This window comes from Artibeus jamaicensis, unplaced genomic scaffold (assembly GCF_021234435.1).
Source record: "Artibeus jamaicensis isolate MK-2021 breed Jamaican fruit bat unplaced genomic scaffold, CSHL_Jam_final contig_685, whole genome shotgun sequence".
NCBI classification, from domain to species: Eukaryota; Metazoa; Chordata; class Mammalia; order Chiroptera; family Phyllostomidae; genus Artibeus; species Artibeus jamaicensis.
Window position 1 is genome coordinate 18,358,734 of NW_026521924.1, and position 20,989 is coordinate 18,379,722.

The following is a 20,989-nucleotide window of genomic DNA, read 5'->3' on the forward strand; positions in this document are numbered from 1 at the left end:
TGCAACCCAGGCATGTGCCCTGACTGGGAATTGAATTGCGATTGTCTGGTTCACAGTCCCGCGCTCAATCCACTGAGCTACACCAGCCAGGGCTTGGAGGCATTTTCTTATTCTTAGCCTGTTACACAGCTTCGTTTGAGATTTTGTGAGCCGACTGATTTTGTCCTTTTCACTAGACCTGTATCTGATAAATCCAGTTAGAAAAATATCCTATGCCTGAAACCTTCCAGATCCTAGTAAACCTGTATTTTCCATCCTTTTAACGTTGATAAACGATACTATCACCATCTTAAAGGTGGAAAAATTGAAGCTACAAGTATATTCCACTTCAAGGTCACAATGCAGAAGTGGGTGGTTTTTAATGACATGTTCATCCAAAAATTTGGCCACACAGCTACTGGCTTGACCAGAAAAATAATTACCTACTGTGAAACAAAACCAAGCCCGCAGACTTTTGTAGCTTCTCAACTAAATCAATCCCAGATTTTTTTAGAAATGAGAAAGGAAAACATCAATTGGTTGCCTTTCGCATGTGCCCCAACCTGAAATCAAAACCTACCACCTTATACCTTGCATGAGGTGCTTGAGTCCACACCCATTAGGGTGATCCCAGTCGATTCTGTATAAATGAACGCGGGCCGCCCCCCCCCCCCCCAAAGTTCTAATTGACTCGATAGGTAGGGTCTTACCTACTCAGGCCAGAGACCTTCACAGATTTTGTTATGAACTGCATTACCCACTTACCAAATTCTAAGGAAATTGTAATGTTTTAAGAAGCGTTTGGGGAACACAGGACACTCAGATGCAGCCAAAAATCAGGGGCCCTGCCAGAATATCAATAGCAGCTACAGATTTCCCAAAGTGGATACTGTCTCATCAATTACCAGAAGCATTAAATTCAGAATGGCAATTTGAACTTTTGTTCCTCCCACTTTCTCCCTTCCCCTCTAAAAATATTAAACATAAAGCTAAAATTTTGTTGTGCTAGTGAGCTACATTTTGTCACCTTATACATATACATACCAATGGCACCCTGACCAGGTAGCAGGCCCAGTTGATTGGATCATTTTCCACAGTATACCAAAAGGTTGCCAGTTCTATCCCTGTGGCAGGTGAGTGGAGTGGGAGGCAACCAACTGACTCTCCCTTAACTCTAAAATCAGTGAACATATACATATGGACACCTTTGCTGTCCCTGAAAGGATGGCAGAACTCGACAGAATCAAGACTTAAGACTTAACAATTTAACTGGACAATTTGAAAGAAAAAATGGATAGTGTAAGTCAGCCCAAGAAACACTGCTGCCCGGTGTTCAAAAAAATAATTTTAATTGTGAAATTTCTTCAGGTTAAATAACTGAATCAATTAAAGCAAGTAATTTTAGATTATTCAGCAAGAATTGAGAGAATTGTAATGCCTCCATATTCAAACTGATTAAGTATCTTGATATCTGAATAAATGTATGACTTGTGCCTCATTGCTAGATCAATTCCACAGAAAAAGAAATGAGGCAAGGTCATTATGAGCAACCACACTCACTCCAAGGTTCAACTAACTCAAAGCTTACAGCAGAGTCCAAGAGTATAAATGGTGAAGGATCACTAAAGTTAAAGCTCAAAATCCCATAAAGTAACAAAAGCAATCAATTTGGGAAATCACTTCGAACTTATACTTTTTGTTATTTACTTTTAAATAGTAAAGCATATTTTCACAAAGATGCCCTTCAAAATAAGACACTCAAGGCTTGGATGACTGACTTTTTTGTAAATTCCTGTTTTGATACATTACCCTAAATAAATAAATAAGCAAAGTGCCAAGATACAGTAACATATAGGAATGTACAGATACTTAAGGGCATGACTTCATCCGGACTCTGCCGAGAATTTTCCCAGAGGCAAATACCAAGTAAAAAGTCAAAACCCCCCTCAACTATTTTCATGTTTCTGTAACTTTAAAACATTTCAAAAATGAAGATTACCTGTGGCCTTTTAAAGAGAATTTTATTTGAGTGGTTCTTACAAAGATTGTTGCAATATGAAAGTCATTTGTTTGATAGAAATATCAAGCTGTCTTGTCAAACACACTGAAGTAACCCAAAAATATATTTCAGAGCTCACAGAGCTTAAAAAGAGCAAAGATTATATGCAACCAGACAAAACCTATTTCTGCATTTCCTATTTCTTGCTCAGACTGCTTTGCCTTAACCAGACTGTCACTAAACATCTTGAGGAAATGCAGGGATCATTTTGTTTGGGACCTTAGACACACCAGAACACATATTTACAAAGAAACTTTTACAGATACATTAATTGAAAAGATACCATTCAAAAATGAAATTTTGAAACCTTTTCTTGCCAATTGATCAGAATGTGAGATGTTAATCAAACAGCCCTTAAGCTGTCTTGAGTTTCCATACACTAAATATGCATTTCAGAAACCCCTGCTAAACCATTAGCTAAAAGTAACATTAGCAAAAATGTGAAATGTAACTGCTGTGTAAAAAGTTAGGCTTCTGAAATGAAACATTAAAAACATCATATCCCTGTCTGCCTTTTTACATTAAGCACATTTGTTTCCCTAGAGCTATTCCTATAGATCTTTAATGTAATTTTCTACATGTACATTTAAAAGGCAGAACAAGAGAACAACAGCTTTGTATACAGTGGGATTTGCTAGTTAGGGAGAATGAGCACACTGCAATTCCTGTTAACATTTTTATTTTTTCAAGGTAACAGGAATTGTATACAAATGACAGTAGACCCTTGCCTCTTTATTTTTATCTAAATAAAAGATAACTCAAGATGAATTCTCAAGAAAGAAAAAGAGCTATGTACATAAGAGACTATATCTTCCTTCATCGTCTACTTGGAACCAGTAGTTGTGTTGCTGTCATAGAATCAGGAAATAGGTTGTGATAAGTTGGAAGAGGTACATATGCTGCTGTTATCATTTTACCTGTTGGAAAAAAAAAAGATACAGGTATTTTAACATCTTCACTTTGATTAATTAGAGCCTTAATTATAATGACTTAGAAGATCAAACTCACCAGCAAACCACCTGCCATGCAATGCATTGACAGCAGCAATGGCTGCAGCAATTGACGGGCACTTCACATACACATTGCCCTAAAATATACACATACAAAAAAGGTTAAGGACACTGTCATAAACAGCATGAATTATAATAAGTTTATTCACATTCCCTGTAGAAAACTTAGTGCTCTATAATAATTGTTGTATAGCTAATACATAATATATGTAGAACTTCACTGAAAAATGTTTGTTCTCCCATAGATCTGGTCCTGTACTAACTTTTCTGTGATTTGAAAGCTGCCAAAGAATGAAATAAGATGCCAGGATTTCATGGCAAGATCTCAACATGAAGTAGCAACACTACTTGTCTAATTCTATATTATTTTGAAAGTGCCTTTATCTTGGAGGGTGTATATTTAGTATGTTGAAGTTTCCATTAAGAAAAAACACTAAGGAAAAATAATGATCATAATATGACCCAAGTATCTGAAGCTAAGGCAAAGAGCAACATATTTTTGCTTATTAAAAAGATAAAAATACCTGAGCTGAATTTTTGTCAACATAAATATGAATAACTCCTCCATGTTTATTACATTCTTCAATCACATCATCCTTAATCTCTGTATCCCATCCAACTTCTTCTTCCCTGTAAGAAAAGTATTAAGCTTTATTAGACACAGTTCAAATTTGTAAAGTTACATGTATTTTCATTTGTATAAAAAATTGATGTTAGTGCCCTGACTGCTGTGGCTTGGCTGGATGAGCATCACCCTGCAAAGTAAAAGGCTGCCAGTTCAGTTCCTTGGTCAAGGAACCTGTGAGAGGCAACCATCTAACACTTCTCTCCCTTTGTCCCTCCCTTCTCCTTCTTTAAGTATCTTTAAAAATCAAAGTAAATACTGTTTCTAACCAAGCTTATACATTTTAAATACCATCATTCAGTTTGACATTTTCCCAATAATACTTATACCTACAGTTTATCTCCATATAGACTAACCTAATAGCTTCCAAGGCTCTTTCTACGGTAAACTATGAATATAAATGCAAACAGCATATTATAACTATAGTTATTGTATGAAGCATGTTTCTTGAAATATAATCGTTGACTTATCAAATTCACTGGGGATGTGGGGGAATCCCTACATTTTAATCAAATTATTAACATGACTTAAAAAAAAACCAAGATGTGACTGATTAATAAAAGGCATTCTAATCACTGGGTAGGAAGTAGAAAGCAAATATTCCTAAAATGAGATCACACTAATAAAAAGAAGAAAATTTGAAGATACTTGTCTGCTATTAGACTGATACAAGCTTAAAATTTCAAAGCCCAGAAACAATAAAAGAGTAAACTGGTGATCAAAAATAAATACTGGTAGAAATTTTACAGAAAACTACTTAGATATATGAATGGAAAATGTAACATTTGTATAAGCTTTCAACTGAATTCCAAACTTACACACATAGCCAAAGAAATTGATCAGCAATGGCCCTGGCTGGTGTGGCACAGTGGACTGACCACTGGCCTGCAAACCAAAAAGGTCACTGGTTGATTCCCAGTCAGGGCACATGCCTGGGTAGTGGGCCAGGCCCCCAGTGTGGGGTTGTGCAAGAGGCAACTGATCCATGTATCTCTCACGCATCTATGTTTCCCTCCCTCCCCCCTAAAAATAAAACCTTAAGAAAAAATTTTAAAATCAGCAATGTGCATAAAAATGGTGCTACAAGAATCAGAATGGTTACATTATTTGAACTATAAAATATACAAAAACATTTCAAGTGTTAATTCAGAAAGTTAAATAAAGGTTTTACAGCATACATGTTTGAACCTGATCAAAGTATGTTACTTACGTTTGAGGGTTAAACATGTTAGAGAGTTGAAAACACTGTGTTGCAAGAGGTTGAACAGAGGCAGCCGCAGCTAAAGCTGAAGCTATAAAAAACAAACAAACAAAAAAAGAAATTAGTTTCTTAGAAAATGTATCAGAATAAAATTCAACCAAAAACGCCCACCAAACCCAGAGTATGAAACTGGGATATAATCAAGCCAGCCACTTCACTAATTTATTTAATAATGATCTCAAGGTATGTGAGAGTACCCCATTTTAGTTGCTGGAAAACTGAGGCAACATTTCAAGTGGCTGATCTTAAGAAAATAAAAATTCAATCATACAAATACCAATACAAATCAATACAGATAGTCAAAGAATAAAACTGAACACTGACTTTGTATGTAGGACTACTAGGGTTTATACCCTGACAAGCAGGGAATAATAAAAATACAGTCTTAAAATGCCAAATAGGCCATGGCCAGGTAGCTCAGTTGGTTAGTGCTGTCCTGGTAAGCCAAGGTTGCTGATTCAATCTCCAGTCAGGAGCACAGAGAAAAAAAGCAACCAATCAATGCATAAATAAGTGAAACAACAAATCAATGTTTTCTTTCTTTTTATTAAAGATGATTTTATTTATTTTTAGAGATAAGGGAAGGGATAAAGAGGGAGAGAATCATGTGCTAGAGAAACATCAATTAGTTGCCCCATGCACACCCCCGACTGGGGGCCTGGCCCCACAACCTTTGGATGAACCCTGACCAGGAATCTAACTAGAGAGAGAAACCATTTCTGTTTGCCCAGTCCACTGAACCACACTAGTTAGGGCAGTTTTCTCTTTCCCTCTCCCCCTTTCTTTCTCTCTCTAAAAAACAATCCATTAATAAAATGCCACAAAGATCTATACACTTTTGTGCTTCTTAGATTTATACCCATGAATAGAGTTACATTAAAAAAAAAATGGGGGGAAATGGGGATATTTGTAATAAGGGCAACAATAAAAAAAGTAACAAAGTGGGAAGAATAAATTAAAAATGTAAATATAAAAATACTGTTTTAAAAATAAGAAACAAAACCACTCAAACATTTAAGATTTAATACCCTAAGATTATAAATCTTATTAAAAATCAAATTAGTATTTTAAAATTAGAAGGTGTTTTACCACAAGGAACACTAAAAATAATATAGTAAATACTATATTAAAATTTTTAGAGAAACTACTGGACACTAATATTTAGGCTCAACATTTAAAACCTATATTGGTTTAACTTTGAAGTTAAGAGCATTTACCAATATAGCTACACCATTGTTTTCGTGTGATTTATAGAACATTACCAGTAGCTGTTACACGACTCACCGTAATCATAACATTTGACCAAATTTCATTCCAACATATAACAAACAAAGCTAAGGATAAAATAGTGCATTAGAAATTATAATTAAACGTCCACCAGAGGAAGTATCAGAAATATTCTACTGAATAAAAATTGTACCTGTGCATAAAATACATTTAAAAAAATGTTTCTGATAAGATTACAATTTTTGCTTATTTTTTAGTTAAAAATAAGCAATTTTTAAAATAAAGCTTTACATTAGAATACAAATGCAACGAACAGAAGTCACATTCTATTGGGTAAAGTTAAAGATGCAACCGTGCTTATTACAAGAAATAAAGCCCACTGTGTACCTTATCACAAACAAATGGAAATAGGCTTGGAAAAACCCCAGAAGGTCATTTACAAGATTAACTGAAGATATTATTTTTCTACTTTCTCAAATTAGCTGTATCACAAATACTAAAAAAATATTTAGACCAATGTATGATATAAGTATTACAGCTCAAACTAGATGAATGCAGAACACAATAAATTCAGCGTACAAATACTAATAGAAAAACAACTCTATTTCAACTTTTAAAAAATCTGTTAGAAAAAAAAGGACTGAGTAAAACTCTCCCATTTGCTGGTTATACACTTACTTTCCATCAAGGAACATGGTAGATCTTTCTCATTGAGAATCATTTCCCTAAATAACTTTAAATATACCCTATGAAAGGATACTTAATTTGCTCAATAGCAAAGGGCTCTATCAAACGGCAGATATTTATGCGGTATTTAAGAACAATGAAAAATAGCCTACTTTACAAATCATAACAATCTCTGAAAATCTGCATGTAATTGTGTCAATCACTGGAGTTAGTAACAGCCAGTTTTTCCTGTCTTCTATGTAAATTTACTAACAATCTCTACACAAAAATAAGCACAAAAGAATGAAGATAATGCTAAGCAAGCTAAAGCCCCAAAAAGAACAGACATTTTCACTTTTCATCCATGCAATTAAAATAATTTGGATTAGGCCTTCTGAAACATACATTAGCAGTAAAGCTTACTGTATATATATACTACCATGTCATTATGACAAAATTGGGTCTAAAATACAGAGTATGATAATAAATACTATTAATAAATACAAACAGCTATGTCTTGCTACATTTACATTTATTTAAAAGACAAATAAAAAGCTCAACTCACCTTCAGTCTGTTGAGAAAGTCTTGTTTGCAAATCTATAACAAAAGAGAATTCTACAGCTCAGTGCAGGAACAATGAAGAGCCTCAACTAACAGGGTAAATGTCAGGAAAGCATTAATAAAAGAGGACTACTGTAGCAGGGTTTATTAAAATGAACTTACAGAAAACCTGGCAGCCAAACCTCCTTCCCCATTCCTCATTGGCAAGGCTTTGGGGCCTTCTTCTTTCCTCCTAGCCTAGAAAACTTACTTATGCCTCTCTACTCCTATTCCTAGCAAGTAATCTTCCACATCTCCAATGCATTCCACTACACTATTCTGCACATGGGAATAATGGGAAATGGGGAAAGGGAAGCACACCGGTCAGAAAATACATGAAAACCCTGATCTTGAGAATTCAATTCCAAGTACTTGGGATATTGAACTATTTATTGTCTTGTCAGTGAAAAATAAGCATTTTTAAACTTTCAAAACATTATTAATAAAAAAAAGTAATCCCTGCAATAGTACACGTTAAACAACTATAAACACTTTCACTGATCTACCAATTCAGTAGTAAGCATATCAGTGGGAAATACCATTCTAACTGTATCTATTACTTTTTAAAAGTGCTTTTTAAAGCTTAAAAAGTCTAACCCTGAAGGTGAATTTTTATTTGGATCTGGTTTCATGGTCTAGTCTAGAAATTTAATGAGGCAAAAATAATAAAATCTAATTGGGTTTACCATAATCTAATACAAGAAATTTTAAGCATCTAGTTAGTATTAAAAATAAAGAGAATGGGGATTTTAACCAATGTATTTCCCCATATAATCATTAACACACTTCTAAATTAAAAGGCAGGTTAACTGAAAACTGATAGGATGTGAAAACAGCAGCAAGTCTGAATAGTAAAGAAAATGGCCAATGTTGAAAAGCTATCTTGAAGCTTGAAAGTTACTGAAATAGCCTTGACTCATGTGGCTCAGTGGATTCCTGTGAACCAAGGAGTTGCCGGTTCCATTTCCAGTCTAGAACACAAGCCTGGGTTGCAAGCCAGGTCCCTGGTGGGAGATGCTTGAAAAGTGGCCACATACTGATGTTTCTCTCCCTCTCCCTCCCTTCACCCCTCTAAAAATAAATAAATAGTTAAGATCTTTTTAAAAAAAGTTTGTGAAATATACAATACAAAAATTGTTTATATTCAGTACCCATTTTTGTTAAGGTAATTCAACTGCAACACCTTATCACCATTTGGATTTCTTGTTGAGTACATGAAAATGATCATAAAACATGGGCAAAATTGAAAAGGAATCTGCAGCCCAAGTTATATTGGGAAATAAGTATACCTGGGTCCTAGGTGCTCAAAATTGGCATCTCGAGCCGAAGAAATATAACTGGTGTATACTGAAGGAACTTGAAGATATGATCATAGGAACACTGTCAATAAACTTTAAATTATAACACAATTTGTCTTTTTTTCCTAAAATGGGAAAAAATGTATAGATATCAGAAATCCATACTATATTTTAAGTATATAAATTCCTATCGAAATTCCAAAAATAAAGGTGACTTTTTATATGCCCTTCTGATCCCAAGATTATGGCCAGAGAGATATCAATGTCACCAAGAATAATTTGTAGGATGCCAAGAACTTGTTTTGAAGTGTTTTAAAATCTGACTAGGAATTCTGACACAGAAACAAAGAAAATGTGAACATTTAGAATGTTTTCTTTTCAGAAAAAACTTTCCAGTGATTTTTCAGGTTATTTGTGACAACTTAGAAAATAAAGCATAAGGACCCTGTGTTAGAAAGGATCTGTTAAAACTTCCAGAAGAAAAGTATATGGATTTAGCCCTGGCCAAGTAATTCAAGTTGGATTAAGGCGTTGTCCCAATATACCTGGGTTTGATCCCTGGTCAGGGCACATACAAGAATCAATAAATGAAATACATAAATAAGTGGAACAACAAATCGATGTCTCTCTCTCTAAAATCAATTCATTAAAAAAATTTTTTTAATTAAAAAATTTTAAAAAGCATGCAGGTATAATGATGACCCTCCCTTGGTTTCAAACAGCTTTCAGCTTTAAAGGGTTCACAGGGTAAAGTTCTCCAAACACTCAGCAATTTATTTAATTTCAACAAGGAATGTATAATGTTTTAATGACTATATGGAGAAAAACTAGATGTATTATTTACCTATAAATTAGGTTGACTAAGTAGCAATACAATTTATCAAGTGTAAGAAAAACAAATTAAATCCTATCAACAAACGCTTACATGGGGGAATATAACAAATACATAAGTAACTAAATGGCTATTTTCAGCAACTCACATGGATGTTTAGCATTTTAGTTGATCATAATCAGCCAGCCTTAATATAAGCTTCATAGGGAGTGTGATAAGGGATGTATAGTCATATATCATGCATGACGTAAGAATTAACAACGAAGGGTATTTAGTAACAATGTTTAACATTAAAAAAAAAATCTCTGGCATGCCTCTGTTCTTAAGGGCAGAAGGTCACGTGCAATTTCCTTTGCCTTCCTTTGACTGTCTACATGTAAAAAAAAAATTTTTTTCCCCCACCAGGTGAAGCTATTTTTTATGAAGAAAAAACCAAACTAATATATGACACACCATTCAGGATACAACCTAAGACTGTTTAGAAATCAATCATATTATCACTGCATCAAATCCTTGAAGGCAGGGGACCAATATTGTTCACTAGCCTTTGGTGAATTACCTAGAATGTGGTAAAAATCAAACATATTTTCTAAATTGTTGAAAGAATGACCTGAACAATGGGAATAAAAAAAGTTTTCAGATTGAATAATTTTCAAACCATAGATTAGGGATTATTTCTGAAGTGATGGGTTTCCTTTAGTATCTTCAATTACAGCAAATGACGTCTATGACTACTTGTTCACTGTAAAGAAACTGAATACCTAGTATTTATTTTGAAAGTCAAAATAAATCAATACAGTAATGGCTATAATTCTGCTTCTCATACACCCGGCATGGTTTTGTGAAATTTTAGAGAATAACTACCTATTAGATTGCAAAACAAATCATTCAATTTGACAGAGAACACACAAAACCTAAACGCAGGTTTTTTTCTAAAGGTACTCTTATAAACGTTTAAATATCCATTAAAAAAAAACAAACAAACACTGAAAAGCCCCCCCCAATAAAGAACAATATATAAGTAGAAATGATCTTTTCCATTTCAATTTAAAAGGAAATCATGACGTAATCACATGAACCTTTTTGTATAGATTCAGTACCATCCTATTTTGTATTTCTTTTTCAAGTCGTTTTTCAATTATAGTTGAAACCCAACATTATACTAGTTTCTGGTGTAGATATTTCATATTTTTACATATTGTCAGTCTTTGTAGATAAAATTGAAGGACCAATATATAATAAAAATTGCCACACTTTCTTGGATTAAGTACTTCCTGTCATACAGGGTTCACAATATAAATGGTTCTTTTATGTACTTTTAAAGTACATATTGCTTTTATTGAAGCAATACTTCAATATTTCAAAATTTAATGTTATCCTAGTTTGCATATGTGGACTAATATCAAGGTTTATAAAGACGTTTGCATAATTAAGCAGTGTTTCATAAACCAAACCCCTTGTTACATAATTGTAATAAACTGCCAATGATCTCCTCCCTTCCGGCCATTTCTAGTAACTTCATTTCCTAAATCAACATGTCAAAATATTTACCTCTTATAAAAGCACTTTATTGGGAATTTTTGATATTGCAACCACTTTAATAAAGCTAGATTTAAAGGCCTCTGGTAGTTTTCTGAACTTTAGTATTGCAATATAAATTTGTGGTCTTTAATAAATGTATTTTAAAAGGTATAGCTTACAGCAATTTCAACTGAAACTGGTGTGCAGGGTTCAGTAGCAATACCCTGACAGCTTATTATGATTAGTGGATAATTCTGTCCTATGTCTCCATTTTTTTACATGATTATTTGAGATTTATAGACTCTAAGTACTTGATGAATTGAATTCTCAGTAAGTCCTTTTAAATGCAAAAATTTGGCAAATTTTCGAATTAGGTGAAAAAAACAATGATTTCAAATTAGAAAAGATTCAATTCCTACCTGCCACAGCACCAAATGCCAAAGAGCCACTCATTTGCAGAGCTTGCTGTGCTGCTGGTGGGATCTGCAAACCTGTACCTGTAAAAGAATAGCCCTGAAAGTCTTTCACATGTTAACATCAGAAAAAACCCGTTTTGAGTGCTTACTACTAGTCACCTGCCTAGAGAAAGTTACGAGCAGCATATAGTAAAGAACTACAACTAAATTTATCTTGAAGCATCAGGATAACATTTTTATAGAAAGCAAAAGAAATCATATAACATGATTCCTTTGCTGTGGTACTAAAAAATGCACTACCACAGAGTAGATGCCACTAGACCATTAATGCAATAAGTTTGTCTATGAAATTACATGCATGTGCTGCCCAAGGATAACATCAATTCCAAAATAAATCACTTTTCATTTATTAGTGTGCATGGTCCCTTTTCTCATCATCATACTCGTAATAAATCATTCACAACACTAAGAAACACTTACCCTCTGCAAGTCTTGCCATTAATTGGAGACGACCAGTTGTTCCCAAGTCAATTCCAGTCCTTTCCAGTTCATCACTGTCCAAAAATGAGCTAGCGCTGGAAGCATCAGTACGTTCAGTAACATGACCAACTTTCATTGGTCTTCCAGCTAGCTCAAATCCATTAAGTTGTTCCAAAGCCTTCTTGGCACATTCTGAATCAGAAAACTGTAATTGAGAGAGGTAAAAAAGTCTAGTCATCAGTTTACATATATAACCAAGGTAAAAAAAATGCTTACAGGTTAAGTTCAGTCTTTACATTTCTGGGTAAATAATAAAGTAGAGCTCTGGCTGATGTGCCTCAGTGGACTGAGCAACTGGCTCGTGAACCAAAGGGCTGCTGGTTCAATTCCTAGTCAGGGAGCATGCCTGAGCTGCGGGCCAGATCCCCAGTTAGGGGTATAGTGGCAACCACACACTGACGTTTCTCTCCCTCTCTTCCCCTCTAAAAGTAAATAATAAGTAAAATCTTAAAAAAAAAAAAAAAAAAAGATAAAGTAGAAACTTGAAGCTGTTCTATAACCAACATGATCAAACCATATTATTGACCTGATGACTTAAAATGACAAGAAAGGCAGTTTTCTGTAGGGAGCATGTCTGTGCCTCCTGCCCCTGAGGCTTATTACCTTTACCCCTTTCTTCTCTGCTTCAAGGGCCCCTTTCGCCTCTGCAACTTGTTTCCTGAGCACATTTCTGTTGCAACTTGCTTCTACCTAGGTGAATTTCTAAATAAACTTTCTCACAGTTTGGAAAAAAATAAATTCAAAATAATAATAAAATAGTAACCAAGTTAGGAAATAAAGAATCATGGAAACAAAAAGTAAAAAATTTTAATTCAAAGCCCTTCTTGCCCTGACTAGTATGGCTCAGTCAGCCGGGTATCATTTCACAGACCCAAAGGTCATAGGTTTGCTTCCTGATCAGGACATATGCCTGGGTTGCTAGCCGAGTCCCTAATTGGTGGGGGGATTGAGAATGGCAACCAGTTCATCTTTCTCTTGTACATCCTTGTTTCTCTCCCTCTTTCTTCCTCCCTGTCCACCTCTAAAAAGAAAATCTTAAATACATGCATACAAAAAGGTTTTTTTTAAAAAAAAAAGACTTTATTTTTTGAGAGAGGGGCATGGATGGAGATAGGGAGATACATCATCAATTGGTTACCTCTCCCATGCCTCCAACTGGGGACCTGGCTCACAATCCATGCATATAACCTGACTGGGAATCGAACCAATGACCTTTCAGTTTGCAGGCCAGCACTTAGGTCCACTAAACCACACTAGCTAGGGACATACATAAAACCTTTTTAAAATCCCTTCTTAATATGCTGGGACAAACTTAAAAGGTACTTTTACCCTCTTAAAAGTGAACTACTCAAAAATTAAAGTTCATTCAAATGTTCTTTTTATTTTATTTATTTTTAAAAGGCTTTATTTATTTATCTTTTGAGGGGAAGGGAAGGATAGAGGGAGAGATGTATCAATGTATGGTTGTCTGTAGTGCATCCCCTGCTGGGAATTGGCCTGCGTACCAGGCATGTTCCCTCACTGGGAATTAAACTGTGATCATCTGGTTCACACCCATGCTCAATGCACTGAGCTATACCAGCCAGGGCCTCAGATGTTCTTTTTAATGATCATCTTTTCTTGTTATGAAATCATGACAGTTCTTAATTCCAGGATGCTAACAGCAAAACTCTAATCTATTCCTTTTGGTTTAAATTTAATGGGGAAAAAAGAACACATTCCCATCAATTCCATAGTTTAATCTTTCACCATCACGTTTATCATTCAAAATAATTGTTTGTTATGAAGATGGAGGTTTACACACACAGCACCATGTAAATTTATATAATCTAGATTTGTATACAGATAACTGAATCACAGTAAATAGTTAATTAAAAAGTTACATCTAAAATCCTTTAAAAAAACTCCACATCACTTTCTATTGGGGAAGGAAAAATACTGGTAACCACACTGTTATTATAAACAAAATAAAATATTGGTGAGTTGACGGTTTCAAGTAAGTTTTCTCCTCTCCCCGGCACTTATTAAATAAAATCCCTATGACCAATGAAATAGTCTCTGTACTATGACTAGTTTAAATTTTATTGTCATTTGGACATAAGACAATTAAAATTTCTTGATAAAACTGGTATTTGTATTTAATGTAAAAATGCTTCCATCATCTATCTTTCCAAGATGTTAAGATCATATATTTGAAAAAATTCCTACCATGTTAATTGGATTACATCATGAAGTAACAGATAAAAAAGTTCACTGTTAAAAAAGCACCTCCACTCACCACTAGTCCCCTCACAACTGTCACCTCCTATCATAATCAGGGACTGAGTAGCAATAGTTAGCCAGAAATATAAGGCATCCCATTACTGTGGTAAGGTGCATATACATAAAAAGGATTTTAAGTACAATGAAATTCCAAGAGACCTTTATTCACCAGACAATACTGTGTCAAAGATAGGTAAAAAATTAAAGTAGTCAGCCCTGGATGGTGTAGCTCAGTGGATTGAGCGCGGGCCTGGGAACCAGAGGATTGTGGTTCAGTTCCCAGTCAGGTCACATGCCTGGGTTGCAGGCCAGTTCCCAGTAGGGGACGCGACGCACAAGAGGCAACCATATACTGATGTTTCTGTCCTCTCTCTCTTTCCCTTCCCCTCTAAAGATAAATAAATAGAATCTTAAAAAAAGTTAAAGTAGTCATATAAGGGAATCAGACTTCAATTATATGCAGAGTTGCCTGGCTGGTGTGGCTCAGTGGAATGAGTGTCTGCGTGCAATCCAAAGGATTGTGCATTCAACTCCCAGTCAGGGCACAAGTATAGGTTGCAGGCCAGGTCCCCAGTGTGGGGGTATGTGAAAGGCAACCACACATTGATGTTTCTCTCCCTCTGTTTCTGTCTCCCTTCCCCTCTCTCTAAAAATAAATAAAACCTCAAAAAAATGTGTATGAGTTGGCTAAATAAATTGACCATAATAACTGGTTAAATAAATGTTCGTATCTGCTGGACACATATTGCTAATAAGAAATGGCTATTAATGGCAAGCTTATCTAAAACACTTAAAAATGTTAAATAACCATGCCTTCTTTCCCACTATCAAAAACTAATGAAATTTTACTATGTTTCTTAAACCAAAATTGTTTTAAGTCACGTTAAATGTTTACCGTAATAAATCCGTATCCTTTGGATCGACCTGTTTCACTATCCATCATGAGCTGAATACTTTCAATCTAAAAATAAAAACATAATTATTACACAAATGAGGGAACAAAATTTTTTCCTTGAAACTTGACAGACATATCTCCCTCTCCCCCCTAAAAAATAATTGGAAATACACCACAACCCATATACCACCCCCCAAATCTTCTAAAGGCCTAGAAATTTCCTAAACAAGAGGTCATACACTGAGGAGTCAAGGAAAACACAAAAGACAAAACACCTTAGTCTTCTACCTCTAAAGCAAATGACAAAAATTTGCCCTGGCTGGCATGGCGCAGAGGACTGAGTGCCAGCCTGCGAAGCAAAGGCTCACTGGTTTGATTTCCAGTCAGGGCACATGTCTGGGTTGCAGGCTGGGTACTCAGTAGGGGGGTGTGCAAGAGGCAACTACACATTGTTGTTCCTTTCCCTTTCGCCCTCCCTTCCCTTCTCTCTAAAAATTAAACCTTAGTTTTTTGAAAATGACAAAAACCTAAAGTCCTTTGTAAAATATAATCAAAAGTTAGAAATGAAACCTTAGTTTACATTCCGTTACGCTAAAAACACCAAAAATAATCCTCTATCCATACACGGAAAGCATGAAAAATTAAGATACAACACCCATATCATGTATCTTCATGTTCTGGTGGTTTCCGGAATATATTCATTTTCTAATAATCTGATCCACCCATACAATTATGACTTATGTATCATTATTATGTGTCAATTTCCAATAAACCAAGCACTCACAATCTCAAAACTCTAACCTTTACCATTGTTGACTTGAAACAGTTTAACAAAAGGATTCAGTGGGCTAGGAAAAGCAGTAACAAATATATCCAAGAACAATGAACATTAGTAGTGGGTGAGATTCAGCAGGAACTGCCAATTTTATTCGTGGCCACAAAATGAATCTTTTAAACTAGAGCACAGTCCACTATTAATTTTTATTCTAAAATGTCTATTTTATACAGTGATTGGCCTGGCTTGGTAGCTTGAACATCATCCTACAAACCAAAACATGGCCAGCACGTGCCTGCGCTGTGGGTCAAATCCCTGCTTGGGGGTATGCAAGAGGCAGCTGACCAATGTTTCTCTTGCACATGGACGTTTCTCTCCCTCTTTCCTTTCTAAATAAATATAAATAAAATGTCTACTCTAATATGATAACCAACTGGACATTAACAGTCTAATTATTCTTTAACTCAGGAGAGAAGCTTCTCTACATACCCATAAATTTTAAGTAAAAAGTCATCCAAATGAAAAAACAAAAAACCAAGAAAAAAAAAATCACTCGCTCCAAATTCATTTTTATTATTCATGTTCCATTTTTAAAGAATGATTGATTCTAACATTATGCATTTCACAGTAGCTAAAGAAGAATGTATTAAGAGTCTTTAACTTCAAATTATATGTACTTTCAGGGACTCTCTTTTAAACTGAAGCTGTCACAGAAACCTTACAGAATCACCTATCCTCATCTTAATGGTAATTTTATAGAAACATAACAAAGCAGATATACAAGAATTATTATACAGCTATATGTGGACCAAAAGCTGACTGAAGAAACTGATGCATCCAAGAAATCAGGACTTACCCTTCCAAAAGGCTCAAAGATCCCCCGAAGCATATCTTCAGTTATGTTAAAATGTAATGAGCCCACATAAAGCCTCATAGGTCCAGCACTTCCTTTTTGTAGATTGTTTGCCATTGCTGCAGCTCTGTTTTTTTCTGCCTACAAATTAGGTAAGTCAAAATGCAATTTACACAACACTAATACAAATTAGTAAAATAGTAAATCCCATCCAAACATTAGGTTTGCTTAATAACTGATATCAAAGGCTAGTAAAATAAAATTGCCTTGGCTGAGTAGCTCAGTTGGTTTGAGCATCATCCTGATAGGCCAAGGTTGCAGGTTTCATTCCTTGTCAGGGCTCATACCAGAAATGAACAATCAATAAATAAGTAAGTGAAACAACAAATCGATGTTTTTCTTACTCACGCTGAAAAATCAGAAAGTTAAAAAAAAACCCACAAGACAAAATAACGCTAAGTGTAATTATTAGTCATACGCGAAAAGGACAAATGTTCTATTATTCCATTTACATGCGACTGTGTTTAATAGCACTGAATCATAAACAGTTAAAATGTGACTTTTTCTGCCCTGGCTGGTATGGCTCAAAGGATTGAGTGCCAGCCTGTAAACCATAAAGTCACTGGTTCAACTCCTTCCAGGTTAGGGCACATGTCTGGGTTGAAGGCCAGGTCCCTGGTTGGAGGCCTTTGAGATGCAGCCAATGGAAGTTTCTCTCCTCCCTTTCTCCTTTCCCTCTTTCTAAAAATAAAATCTTTTAAGAAAAGCCCAATTTTAAAATATGAATGCACCCTCTTATCAAACATGTTGAAGCGGAAAATCAGATTTCTTACAATTGTTAAACACATTCATTATTCATTAAAATGAATGTACCCTCAGTGTCATTCATTTTTACTCATAATATAGTCATTCTGTGACAGCATAGTATAGTATACCAATGACAAAGTATGTCATTCTTTTTACTCACAGTATATAGTACACTAAGACTGTCATAAAGGGGCCTGACATAAGTTAGCTCAGTTGGTTAAAACAACGTCCCAATATATCAACATTGCAGGTTGGATTCCCCAGGCAGAAAACATACAAGAATCAACCAGTAAGTGAAACAAGTCGATGTTTCTCTCTCTAAAGTCAAAATAAAATTTAAAAAGAAAGCTTATGTAAAAAAAAATTTTTTAAGACTTATGTCAATATAAATAAAATCAAACCATTGTACTTACCAAAATCAAAACTTTTCAATTTACATACTAACACAAACTTCTTTTCTTGTAACAAAATGGCACACCTTAATTAATATAGGTCAATAGCAAGTTAAATAAATTCAAAACCTCATTTAGCCCTGGCTGGTACAGCTCAGTGGACTGAGCGCAGGCCTATGAACCAAAGGATCACGGTTTGATTCCCAGTCAGGGCACGTGCCTGGGTTACAGGCCAGTTTCCAGCAGGGGACGCACGAGAGGCAACCATACCTTGATACTTCTCTTCCTCTCTCCCTCCTTTCCCCTCTAAAAAAATAGTATCTTAAAAAACAATAACAAAAAACCCCCTTAAAAACAAAAAACCTCATTTAATTTGGTATCTTTCAGCCCCGATATCAAGTCAATCTGCAATTAGTTTGTCTTTCTGCACCAGAGGACTTGAGCTAACCCATCATTTTTCTATTATTTACTTACAATCAAGTGATAAATATATTAAGTATTCTTAAAATGTTAAATAGGATATTTCACCTTTTAGAGGTGCTAGAGCTAGTAAGTAATTTGGTTATGGTCACATAAACTTGTTAGTAGTGAAACTGGAATTTCAAGTAGGATGTGGTTACAGAGCTTATGTGTAGCCTTTTTTTTTAAATTAAAGGGTCAAACTTGTTTCTGACCCTTGTTATTTGACTAATCTTTAAAAATGTTTATTTTTTAGAGAGAGGGAAACAGAAGGAGAGAAACATTAATGTAAGACAGAAACACTCATCAGTTGCCTCTCACAGGTGCCGTGATGAGGGAATCCAATCGGCAAACTCACTCTGCCCAACACCCAACCAACTGAGGGAAGCAGTCTGATGAACAAACCAGATTACTTAGGAATTATGGAATATTTGTTTCAGTGGTTTGAAAAGCTGCCCTGGATGGTGTGGCTCAGTGGATTGAGTACCAGCCTGCAAAGCAAAGGGTCACTGGTTAGAATCCCAGTCAGGACACATGACTGGATTGCAGGCCGAGTCTCCAGTAGGGGGCACATAAAAGGCAACCAAATATTGATATTTCTCCCCCTTTCCCATCTCTCTAAAAATAAATAAAATCTTAAAACCAAAGGAAAAAAAGAAGAAAACATACAAGCAACCAATGTGGACTGTTCAGGTACTGATGATAAATCCTAGTATGTACTTTCATATTACATACCCAGTAGATTGATACATCTGAATTTTTCCACATCTAAATGAACCAAAATGTTGATGCCAATTCTGTAGAGAATTAGCAAAGAGGAATTATATCAAACTTTGCATTACCTTAGAGGATGTTCTCAAATTAGTTTATAAAACACCTACTTTTCAAGAAATATTAAAACTGACAGCTGTTCAAATTACTTTTTTAAAACTGATTTTTAGAGAGAGGGAGGGAGAAAGAGGGGAAAGAGGAGTGAGAGAATTATCAACTCATTGTTCCACTTCTTTATGCATTCATTCACTGGTTGATTCTTGTATGTGCCCTGATGGGGGATGGAACCCACAACCTTGATGTACTGGGACCACACTCTGTAACCAACTGAGCTATTTGGCCAGGGCCAAACTAGTCTTGGTTGGCATTACATAAATATAAAAATTTCTGAAACTATCAAATTTTCATAAGTCAAAAATCATTGCATTTTCTCTTCTGGGTGCCTTTCTCTTTGTTTTTCTCTCCCCCCACAGACACGCATCTCCTGAACTCTAAGGGACCCCACAAGACTTGAAACAAGGGAGCAACAGGCAGTGGCAGCAGCTCCTCATCCCAGGCTACCCCCTGAACCTGTTTCCAAGGCCCCCTTTTCTTTACTACTCTGTAAGCCAAAGCATATCCGCACAGGGTCATTTCTTTCCTGTAACACTTCTAAAAAGGCAAAGCAGTCTTCCCTAGGTTCTCTCTTGATGCTTCTTCAATTCTAAGCCCTTCCTTGTTTCCTATCTCCAGCTTTAACCAATGTATTCCACCACCCCCACCGAAAAGATCAAAATCACTCAACTTGAAAGACTAGAAGGGGAAAAAATGTTCTTAGATTCTTTATCTTCAACAGATTATCACAAATCAATAAAATTCTAGACAAAGTCTGAAGTCTTTTTCATGAAATAGGTAATTACAAAAAAACACTATACTAAAGCTGTCCTGAGAACTTATTGCCTAAGGTAGCATAATAGTAAGTGGTGATTACGTAAAGCACAGAGAACTGCAGCTCAACACTGCAAAAAGCAGGTTTCCATTAGTATCAATGATCAAATTCTTAAGCAGGAAAAATTACCTGTGATGCCTGTACTATGATTGGCACTCCTAAAACCCGTTGGCCAGTTAATCCTATTGCTAGAGGCACTGAGCTAACATCAACAAATTCCACATAAGCAATTCCTTTGGAACGTCTTGAATTTCTATCAGAAATCATTCTCACATCTCGAACCTGAAAGAAAAAAAAAGAAACCACACATATACAGTTAACAGAAGGTTGTTTGTACAACTATCCCATGTAAACCATTATAGATAACTTAAAAAAGAGACAAGAGAAACATACTGATGCAGAAAAGGTATAGCCGTCACAAAGATTGTTAAATGAGTAAATCTGTAGGCCTACTTCTATCTTTTGAAGAGTAACATGGTTATATTAATCAACTCCAGCACTAACTTCCACATGACGCAAATTAGGAATGTTACCAAAAATAAATTCTGTAAATAAGTTCTATTTAATCACAAGATTTGGTGTTCAGATGTGTTATTTTATCTGCCATACCAACAATTATTAAAATGTTTGCCAACTGCCACTTAGTTGAAAGGTAGCTAAGATTACCTTTCCTACTGTAGAGAAAAACTCTTCCAAATCCCTTGGCCGAATTCTTGCTGCCAGCTGCATGCAGAAAACAGTCCTTGCATCTCTTTCCTCAGGAGTTAAATTATCGATAGGTTCCCTAAAAGGAGTAAGAAATGTAGAATTTT

General features: G+C 35.3%; 1 protein-coding gene across 8 annotated transcripts in view; it reads right to left on the reverse strand.

Moving 5' to 3' along the window:
* Window positions 1-1,981: 1,981 nt before the first annotated feature.
* The window catches only part of RBM39 (RNA binding motif protein 39), a 31,968-nt gene continuing 12,960 nt past the window's right edge, over window positions 1,982-20,989 (reverse strand). For 5 of the 8 annotated variants that reach the window (XM_037164704.2, XM_037164702.2, XM_037164701.2 and 2 more), the window contains 11 exons: window positions 20,844-20,961; window positions 20,307-20,459; window positions 16,824-16,961; window positions 15,193-15,258; window positions 11,976-12,180; window positions 11,499-11,576; window positions 7,393-7,443; window positions 4,884-4,965; window positions 3,573-3,678; window positions 3,047-3,125; window positions 1,982-2,955 (listed from right to left, as the gene is read on the reverse strand). In XM_037164704.2, coding sequence (XP_037020599.1) covers window positions 2,855-2,955; window positions 3,047-3,125; window positions 3,573-3,678; window positions 4,884-4,965; window positions 7,393-7,443; window positions 11,499-11,576; window positions 11,976-12,180; window positions 15,193-15,258; window positions 16,824-16,961; window positions 20,307-20,459; window positions 20,844-20,961 — 1,177 coding nt within the window. In that variant the 3' untranslated portion in view covers window positions 1,982-2,854. Of the gene's footprint in view, window positions 2,956-3,046; window positions 3,126-3,572; window positions 3,679-4,883; window positions 4,966-7,392; window positions 7,444-8,717; window positions 8,852-11,498; window positions 11,577-11,975; window positions 12,181-15,192; window positions 15,259-16,823; window positions 16,962-20,306; window positions 20,460-20,843; window positions 20,962-20,989 lie in introns of those variants that run through there. The other 3 variants (XM_037164705.2, XM_037164703.2, XM_053671045.1) reach the window with 2 other exon arrangements.